Genomic DNA, 10,745 nt, shown 5'->3' with positions numbered 1-10,745 from the left:
TGCATCCGTCAGGCTACTCCTATTACGAGACTTAACAAAATTCATCACTGAGAACAAAGATTCACAATTGTAAATGGAAGATTATAAGAGAGGGTTTCGCATGCCAGCAAAAGTTACTGGCGTGCCATGTTTGGCACGCGTGCCAGGGGTTGCCCACCCCTGGCCTAGAAACTCCCTGAGCCTCATGCTATTAGGATTCTATGGAGTCCTCTCATAGGCATGATGGATCATTACCTCCATCTCCGCGGGGGGAGGGCTGAAAGTTCCAAGCTTATATCTAGTCATATTTCTGTCTTTCTGGGAACCAGCCCTCATCCAGGAGCCCACCTACAGTCACCTCATTAGAACAAAAGACTCCTGTCACCCAGCGAGTTCAAGGGATTTAGGAGCCTGTGTCAGGGACAAGGAGTTGGGCAGGACAGGAGCAGAGCCCAAATAGAACCAAAGATACTCCTGATTTTCTTATCACTTAGGAATGAATTTCCAAGGGTTTCAGGAGCACTGAGCCAGGAGCTGGGAACAGAGACCAGCATATATTTTTTATTATCTCACATGTCCCTTCTCTCCTCTTTCTTATATAGTTTGTTTTTTTGTACATAGTGTGAAATGGAGGGAAAGTTTTATTTTTAGTAATTTTTAATTGATTTTTAGAGAGGAAGGGAATGAGAGAGAAAGAAAGAAAAACATTGATGTGAGAGCGAAACATCTATCAGCTGCACCCCCCATATGGGGGACGGAACCCACAAGCCAGGCATATGCCCTGACTTGGGAATGGAACGGACAGCCTTTTGGTGCATGAGACAACACCCAGCCAATTGAGCCACACTGGTCAGGGTGAAACGTGCTATTTTTTTGTCTACAGATTAGCATCATTTTTGGGAAAGCCTGTCCTTTCCCTCTGTTCTGTAGTACTGCCTTCAGAGTGAATTGAGGGTCTGTATTTCCATGGGTCTGTTTCTGGTTGTGCTCTGTCCTATTCCATTGATTTATGGAACTCTGTGCCAGCAGAGTAGGGGCACAAGCAAAATCAATGAAAAAATCTCAGGTGAGGATTAACAACAATGAAATTATTTTTACATGTTTCCCATTATAATTGGTATCATTTTTATTACTTCCCTTTTCTAACTTGCTAATATATAGAAATACAACTCAGTTATATATACATCAAACTATTCAGCAGTATTGGCAAATGTACTTTTTCTAATAATTTTTCTTTAGGTTCCTTTGGACTTTCTATGTATATTGGCATAGCATCTATGACTAATGACAAATTATTTTTTCTTTTCCAGTCCTTAGGCCTGTTTATTTAGCAGGGATTTGTTAATTTTATGTCTCTTTAAAAACCAATGTTTGGCCAGGCAGGCGTGGCACAGTGGTTGAGCGTCAACCAAGGAACCAGAAGGTCACAGTTCAATTCCTGGTCAGGGCGCATTCCCGGATTGTGGGCTCTATCCCTGGTGTGGGTTGTGTAAGAGGCAGCCGATCAATGATTTTCTCTCATCATTGATGTTTCTCTCTTTCTCTCTCACTCTCTTTCCTCTCTGTAATCAATAAAAATATATTTTAAAAAAACAAACAACATTCACGTTTATAGATCTTCTGTTTGCATGTTTCTTACTGTTTTAGTGATTTCCTCGGTCCAAATGGGGCATGCATTTTGGCCTACTTCCTTACTCCTGTTTGCCATCCTTATTGCCCATGAGTTTTCATCTTCTCATATTTCTGGATTTGTTCACTGGGAGTATCTCATAAAAACTAGGAGGCCAGGAGTTAAAATGACATTTCTTTTTTTCTTTTTTTTTTAAATATATTTTATTGATTTCTTACAGAGAGGAAGGGAGAGAGATAGAGAGTTAGAAACATCTATGAGAGAGAAACATCGATCAGCTGCCTCCTGCACACCTCCCACTGGGGATGTGTCCGCAACCCAGGTACATGCCCTTGACCGGAATCGAACCTGGGACCTTTCAGTCCGCAAGCCGATGCTCTATCCACTGAGCCAAACCGGTTTTGGCTAAAATGACATTTCTTAGTGGCAGCTTCGAAGTCCCAGAGCTGGGCCTCACCGTTTTCAACAACTACATAATAATCTTAAGTTGCTGAGCAGTGCTGCCGCTGACTTAGTTCTTAGTATTTCTGCTGTCAGTGCTGAAGTCTGATACTCTGCAGTGTTACATTTGTGGGGCCCATAGATTGCAGTGATGTGAGAGGCTGGCAGCTGGTCCGTGCAGTGCTTGATGTACTTGGTTCAGAGTTAAGCTTTTGAAGCCTCAGTTCTCCTCACATCTCCAGTTTGTCAAAAGTTGGCAAATAATATACTGTGTTTTTCCGTTGGAAAACAGTACACTGTGTTTGATTTATGAGCTTTAATCAAAATAACCAGCAGGAGTATTTTGGAAAGACAGTTAACTCTTTTTGTTTGTTTCTTCATCTGTAGAATGAAAGGGTTTTTAGTTCTAAAATTCTGCTTCTTTGCTGGAATAAAGAATTATTCACATAGTCTTAATCAGAAATGTAACTGGAGCAGTCATTCACTTTGTACAAAGAATTTCGATCTGCTAATATGTATACTATATAATTTATAGTTTGTATAGTTTTTACAGTTGTTTTGTTAAAATGCCAACGTAATATTCTGTTTCATTATGGTGTTACTTTTTAATTTTATAGAATTAACACTGAATCCTCCGGAAGGAATTGTGGCAGGTGAGACACCAAAGTTAACCTTTTTCTAATTTACTTTTAATAGCCAAAGCTGCCTTCAAAGTTACAATGTGGCTATTTTTCTTTTTCTGCAGGCCCCATGAATGAAGAGAATTTTTTTGAATGGGAGGCATTGATCATGTAAGTTAATCCTATGTGTTGTTAGTCTTTAAGACTTTACTGGAAATTAGACCTGCGCATCATGTTTGGCAGTGCAACTGTACTAAGAAGTGTTGATCAGAAAAAAGGGCAAGTGTGTCTGAAATTTAGCTCTTCTCTAGTCTGATAATTTGAAGGTGGAAAACACAAACATTTATACATAAGAAATGAAAGTGTTTCCTTAGCACCATCAGTAAAAGGTTTAGTAAGCATTGTATATTTGTAGAGTTTAAAATAAATGTGGAATGGTCTGTGTTGTGCTGAATTAGTTTCAAACAGCATGGGTGGCTTTGGCTTCAAGAACTTCTGAGAGCCAAGGCTTTGAGGTTGAAAAGGCTCCTTCGTGTCGGGGTGGCCACCCCACCTGCATACCAGGACTGGTCTTGCCCTCTGCCTCTCCTGTGTGCCTTGTCTGGCCTTCCGTCGTCCCTGCCTGGGAGACATGCTCCGTTCTTCTGAGATGACCGGTGCGGTTCCTACCCAGTCTAGAAAGATTGTGTTTCATGTACAGTGATGTTGCTTAAAGAGCAACAAATAGACCTCTGACTCTAGACCAGCCGTGGGCAAACTACGGCCCGCGGGCCGGATTCAGCCTGTTTGAAATGAATAAAACTATTGAAAAAAAAGACCGTACCCTTTTATGTAATGATGTTTACTTTGAATTTATATTAGTTCACACACACACTCCATCCATGCTTTTGTTCCGGCCCTCCAGTCCAGTTTAAGAACCCATTGTGGCCCTCGAGTCAAAAAGTTTGCCCACCCCTGCTCTAGAGTCTTCTATGGTTCTATGACCCAGGCTCTTTGCCTTCTTTATACCTTAGATGTACAATTTTTTGGCTATTCTTAGACTTAGTGTATTTCAAGGAAATGTGGTCAGGTAACATTTAGGTAGTTGAGATTTATAATCAGTCCTCAGTTTTCTCATGAGATGAGGTCTTCAACTAGCTAGGAAGTTTTCCCCGTTGGATGCAGTGCCCTAATGGGAAGGGACTGGGAGAAGCTTGAAGCTGCTGCATCAAGAGTGAACTCTGATTTCAGGATGTAATTTTAAATGTAATCAGACTTTCTAAAATTTCCTGGCACTTGTATGACATTAGTTCCTAATATTTACATGTTAGTTTGAGAAACAAGTTGCTGCTGTCATCTATGAGTTAGATTAATACTAATATGTGAAAATTGATGTGAAGATAAGTTTTTTTATAAGCAAAAATGTGTAAACACTATCCAGAGACAGTACAGCATGCTAATGTTTCCTGATCGTTTGTAATATCTTCATTGCTTGGGTCCATGATACCCACAGTTTTCCTGTGTTCAGTGTTTCTGGCATGAGCATGTCTTTGCAGCATGTATTTGTAACTGCATTGTGTCTCTCACCCCACAGCATGAGTTCCGGGACAGCAATGACCTACATTCAATGGAATACTGTACTCATGTTAGCGTAGCTCTTTGTATTTTTAAAGAAACAAGATATCACACTGTAGGAACTTGTTCTGTAACCTGCTTTTCTCATTTACTGTATCATGTGCACTCCTTTGTGTTAACAACGACACATACACCAGGCAGCAGGCCTGGTTGTAGGGACAGAATTTTGGAAGTCCCTCTGAGTGCAGAGGTCTGTGGGCACCTGATAGGCCTTTTGTCTCTGGGAGGTAGTGACTGTGCACAGCCCAGGAGACTATTTAGAAGCCCTTAAAGAGACACATGAGCCTCTCACTATGGTTTTTCAATAGTGTTTATTGTTTAAAATCTGTTAGGGTAACTATTACTAATTTTAGATAAACAGTATAAAATTAAATCAATATTATGAAAACCTGTCTTAAAAAGTAATTAGAACTGTTTTTTAGGTAGAGCACTTCTCTGTTTGAATAAAGCTTTTGCTTTAATGTGGAATTCCCCTGCTTCAGGATCTTGTGAGTTTGTGGGTTTTGGTCCTGTTCCAGATCCTTTCACAAACAAGAGGCCGTTCACCAGTGTGCTTAAAACATCTATTAAGGAATTAACTGTCCTCCCATTGATTCGGCTCACCCTCCTGTCTTGGCAGACAGCTGGCTGAGTTTCTCTACTTAGTGATAGGTTTTCTTTATTTCTTTTTATTCTTTGACTGTTTCTAGAGTTTCTCCCGTACCCTAGTGTTTGTAAAAGTCATGCTTGTCTCATTTTCCAGTTTGCAGCTTACCTTCAGAGCCTCCATCCCAAATGTGCCGGGAAGAAAACATCTTTTCACATGTCCCAGACACACAAACACTGAGAGCCTATTATTAGGGTACTTGTTCACAGACACAGGCATGGTAGGGGTGACCCTGAACCTCCATCCTGAAAGAACAAGATTGGGGGACTGGAGTGGGAGCACAACACATTAATGAACAAAGAAGAACTAAATAATAAGATCACCGCTGCCCGTTGTCTGGTCAATAGGGGAAAATAACTCTGGTGACTCTCTGCGGAGCTTATGTTAGAGTTGAAGCCTGTATTCAGTAAGAAGGGCAGGGGCTGCCTATCAGACCGCGGAGGTGGGCCAGCAGGGCATATGGCTGCCGTGGCTTTATGGTCTTGGGCCAGCCACTCTGCTTCTCTTACCTTCACTTATCTGGATCAAAACAAAAAAGTTCAGCATCCTTTTCTTTATTTAATGTTTTTTATTTATTTTTTTTGAGAGAGAGGAGGGAGATCTATTGGTTGCCTCTCATATGCACCCCAACCCGCAACCTAGATATGTGCCCTGACTGGGGATCAAACCCACAGCCTTTTGGTATATGGGACAACGCGCCAAGCAGCTGAGCCACTTGGCCAGGACCTTAGCATCCATGAACTAGTGGCTTCATTCCAGGGTCTGGCTGTGTGACCTCTTTGGCCCCTGGCTGCGGGTTTAGGGAGCTATCTGAGGTCCTTAACTCTGGAGGTTGGACATGCTCTTTCTTTGGAACCCTGTAGTATGGGGTACAGGACATCTGTTATATCCTCAATGGCTGGAAAAAACATAAAGTTCCTAGGAATTTTGTCACCTTGTTTCTGTCCTTCCCTAGCATTCTTTTTTTTTTTTTAAATACATTTTATTGATTTTTTACAGAGAGGAAGGGAGAGAAATAGAGAGTTAGAAACATAGATGAGAGAGAAACATCGATCAGCCGCCTCCTGCACACTCCCTACTGGAGATGTGCCCACAACCAAGGTACATGCCCTTAACCGGAATCGAATCTGGGACCTTTCAGTCCACAGGCCGACGCTCTATCCACTGAGCCAAACCGGCTACGGCCCCAGCATTCTTGAAGTAGTTGGCAGTGGTGACCTCCCTGCCTGGTCCATGGCCTAGCTGTTGTCCCCTCTCTAGACCAGGGGGATCTGTCGGTTGTGATAAAATGACAAGGACTTCCTCTTCCTGAATGGTTGGGGACCCTTTGCTGACTCTACCCCCATGTTACTGTGGCACATTTGGGTCCAAGCTGGGTTACCACCGTGGGTGCAAGGGTCCCCAGGCTGTTGCTTCTCCCTAGGACTGGGCTTGACTTACATTAGGTGTGAACATCATGGTCACAGTAGCCACCCTTACATTAGGCTTTCTTGTTGACAGAAAAGTATCATAGAACTTCTCTCATGGATGTTGTGCTACTAAAACAGACCTGAGACATTGATAGATGCTTATAATTTGTATTGTATTCTCTGACCAAACAGTCCCAAGTCCAAGAATTTCTTCAGTAGAAGTGCTATTGCGATGATGATCTCAGTATGAGCCCTGGCCAGCTTGGCTCAGTGGTTAGAGTGTTGGCCTGTGCACCAGGAGGACACAATTTCAATTCCCAGTCAAGAGTATGTACCTGGGTTGCAGTAATATGGACATGTCATTGTCCACTGTAATTTACAGATCATCCATACAGTGGAATGCCATGTGGCTCTGGAGGGGTTCAGGCAGAATCCACATACTGCCCTAGAGATGTGTCCACAGTGCTATGGAGAGGAAGAAGCAAATTATGGAACAGCAGGTCTAGACCAGTGTCAACTGGGGTTGATCCCTCCACCCCCACCCCCCACCATGGGACATTTGGCAATGTCTGGAGACATTTTTGGTTGTCACAACTGAGGGGTAGGGGGACCTCCACTACTGGCATCTAGTGGGACACTACTAAACACCCCACAGTGCACAGATGGCCTCCAACACAGCACGGGGTTGCCTGGCCTAAGATGCAGCAGTGCTGAGGTCGAGAAACCCTGGTATGGCTTGAGGCGTTGCCCCAGTGTAAAATTTTTCACAGTTTTGTTGAGGTGTAATTTATATACCGTAAGTTGTCCTGTATTAAGTGTATAGGTCAGAGTTTTTCAGTCATCACCACAATCCAGTTTTAGGACATTTTCAAGAAGGTCTTCATGCCCATTTGCAGTCAGTTTCCATCCCCACCTCAGCTGCAGGCAGCTCTACTCTACTCTCTACCTTAATAGATTTGCCTTTTCTGGACTTTTTCTGCAAATGGAATCATAAAATACCTTGTCTTTTGTGTCTGGCTTCTGGCACTCGGTGGACTGCATAGATTGCATTCCTCTGGGTGCATTCACAGAGTGCCAGTGGTTCCTCCCTTTTTGTTGCTGAGTCGTGTGATGGGCTCCATCTGATGTGTCCGCTCATCAGCTGATGGACACTTGGGTGTCGCCATGTTTGGGCTAGAGCGCTGCTGTGAACTGTCTGTGTGGACATGCTTTTCTGTTTCTTTTGGTTGGATACGCAGGAGTGGAGTTGCTGGAGGATAGAATAAATCTGTGTTTAACAGTTTAAGAAGCAGTCAAACTGTTTTCCACAGTAGCTCACTCATCATTTTATATTCCTACCAGCCACAGGTGAGGGTTTTCATTTCTCCACTCTCCCCGCCCACACACTTGGTGTTGTCTGGTGTGAAGTGGGATCTTATTGTGGAATTTATCTGCTTTTCCTTGAGGACTACACGTGTTGACTGGGTTGTATTGCCGGTTCCCCTCATGGCCTGCCAGGCTCTTTGGGACCCACCTGGAAGTGGAAGGTGTTATGAAGCCGGGTGCCTTTCTTTTCTATGCTTCAGGCGGTTATGTCTTTGGAGCGTAACCGTCCTTAGTAATCCAGTTCAAGTTTAAGTACTAATGAATGGGTTTACAATCTTTATTATTTAAACCCTTGTCACATGTATGAGACATTTTGTTTGTGCGCTGTGACAAAACTGAAAAAGGGAAGAGCAAAAGCAGCTTCTTCACCACCTGCCCCAGCTGGAGAGCCATGTGGGCTGTGGTGCTAGGACATGCCCAAGGGCAGGTGGCTCACACCACGCGCGCCTAGCTGCACAGGTGATCGGTTGTTATGGATGGTGCAGAATTGGGGTGCCGGGACCCCAGGAGGAAGCAGCAGGCAGCTGTCCCTCAGGCAGAGCAGACACTATGAACAGTGGTCAGGGTTAGACTCCATGTTGCTCTCAGTGTTTGCTCCTCAGCATCTGACTCACCTGAGGTAGTCATCAGAGGAGCGATTTGGAACAATTTCCTTTATAGAGTGCAGCGTGGGTATTTTGCTTTAATACTCGTCTCAACAAATAAATAAGTACCTATCTCAGAGCTCTGAAATAATTTAGGCCATTATTTTAATTAATAAGATAAAAAATTATTTTCAGGCTTTGAAGAATGTATAGTTGCCTCAGATAAATAAAATGTTTTGTTTCCTTGGTTTTTCTTGTACATTTTTTCCCCTGAAGATTTTCAGATGAGGCATTTAGTGAAGAAAGGAGGCTATCACTTCTTTATTGCCTGGAGTATGGCACTAAAAGTTGTCCAAAAATAATACTAATTATGTCTCTCTGTCTTGCTTCAGGAATTTACTCGCTAGTGTTTTCCATCAGTCAGCTGGCATGCCACTGCCCACATGGGCCCAGCTGTAGGCTTGTCCCAGGCACCAGCACCTCTGGAAGAGAAAGGATCCCTGGTTTTAAACCAGTAGCGAACCAGAACATTTGAAAATCACTTTGATATTTAAGATGTGGGAACACTTTAGGAAATGTTTGATCATGTTTCTGAGGCTGCAGACGATCCAGTGGATTTTTTATTTTACAGAAAGCTCTATTATGAGAAACAAAGAACTGTTATCAGAGTATTGAGCAAGTACCATTTGGCTCATTCCAGAAACATTACCCAGACATTTTTTTCCTCTACTAAATCGGAGGTGCCAGAAAGACTGAAGCACTGGCACCATTCCTGACATAGTAACACTGTTGCTTTTAAAGATAATATCTCTGTTTGCCCAGCCTCTGAGTTAGCAGTTTGAACTGTTCTACTCTTAACTCTGGGACTGAACTGATTTAAGACCTTGACTAAGTCATTTCACCCTTCGATGTCCCAGCTTTGCTTAAGGGAAAGCAGCACGTCCTGACAGCTTTCATCAGAAGGACATAAGGAGTAAGGACAGAGTGGCACTTCTGTCTGCTTTGAGGTCTTCTGGGAAAGAGCCGTGGGCTGATGGGGAACCGCACGTGTGTGGTCTGTCCCGACCCTGTGCAGAAAGAAAGGCTTCCAGGGCACCATTCAGGAAGAGCACAGCACCTGGTGGTGGCGGCCTGCAGTCCTGTCCCAGGCATCTGCCCTCCCCTGCAGCTCTGCTGGGCCACCTCTCTTCCAGGAGCCCACCCCATTCCTGCCTCTTCTTGTGGCTTTCCTGTCCTGGTTTCAGGCCAAGGCCCTGGGCGCTGTTATGCAGTGACACCCTCCAGAACAAAGTACCTATTCACTGTGGCTTCCCCCTAAAGTAGCAAGGACACAGTTTTCAGAATCAAGATTAGCCTCTTAAATTGAAAATATTTAGCTCCATTGAACACTTCTTGCGTTGTTCCTGTCTTGAGCATTTTACTATAGCCCAGCCTCCAGGCTTGTGACTCGGTCCTGGAGTCCACTATGGTGGTGTCATTGAAAGCCCTTAGTGTTGGCACCAAATGAAAATAAAGCTCTTTTCCCCTCCCTCCCTCCCTCCCTTTAAATATGTTTTAAAATTGATTTTAGAGAAAGGAAAGGAGAGGGGGGAGAAAGAGAAACATCTGTGTGTGAGAGAAACATTCATCCCTCCCGCTCACACCCTGCCCTGGGACTGAACCCTCAACCCAGGCATGTGCCCCAACCTGGAATTGAACTGTCGACCAGGACAATGCTCACTCAACTGAGCCACACCCGCCAGGGCTAAAGTTCTGTTCTTTTTGAATTTTTTGACTATTTCTTTTAATTGTAGAGATACGTGTTGTTTCTAATATTTGCAAATCTACATAAATTTTTAAAATTTCACTGAATAAAAATAATTTTATCAAGATTTAAAATAAATTTATACTTTTAAAAGATAATTTTTAAATGTATATAGATTGTTTTAGAATATTTTAATTTTTTTCCTGTGCTATATCTTGTATTTACTTATTTTGAGAGGCAGCAGGTCTCCTGTGTTGAACTGCTTCTGCAGTGGCCAAGGCTTTTGTCCTTGTGATGGCACTCACTACGCTGTAGAATTAACATGCTGGGGTCATTGCTTGCAGTGGTTCTCAACCTTCCTAATGCCGCGACCCTTTAATACAGTTCCTCATGTTGTGGTGACCCCCAACCATAAAATTATTTTCGTTGCTACTTCATAACTGTAATTTTGCTACTGTTAGGAATCGTAATGTAAATATCTGATATGCAGGATGTATTTTCAGGGGTCACGACCCACAGGTTGAGAACCGCTGGGCCATCCTCCCCAACTTTATCTCTTCAGCGCCTGCTTATCCTTGAGCTCTCCGTGTAACGCACACTTGCTCTGGAAAGCACGCGGATGCTGCCAGGCTGCGGGCCTCTGAGTGCCTCCCCTGCGCTCCGCTCCGGCAGTGTAGGGCTATTTCCTTCATCTTTCTGCTTGTTTACCTCTT

General features: G+C 43.5%; 1 protein-coding gene across 1 annotated transcript in view; it reads left to right on the top strand.

Moving 5' to 3' along the window:
• UBE2G2 (ubiquitin conjugating enzyme E2G 2) overlaps nt 1-10,745 on the top strand; it is a 26,034-nt gene that overhangs the window by 9,027 nt on the left and 6,262 nt on the right. The window contains exons 2-3 of the mRNA XM_006758996.1: nt 2,668-2,703; nt 2,796-2,841. Coding sequence (XP_006759059.1) covers nt 2,668-2,703; nt 2,796-2,841 — 82 coding nt within the window. The remainder of the gene's footprint in view (nt 1-2,667; nt 2,704-2,795; nt 2,842-10,745) is intronic.

The sequence above is a fragment of the Myotis davidii genome, unplaced genomic scaffold (assembly GCF_000327345.1).
Source record: "Myotis davidii unplaced genomic scaffold, ASM32734v1 scaffold1476, whole genome shotgun sequence".
NCBI lineage: Eukaryota > Metazoa > Chordata > Mammalia > Chiroptera > Vespertilionidae > Myotis > Myotis davidii.
This window is presented reverse-complemented; position numbering and strand designations above follow the sequence as displayed.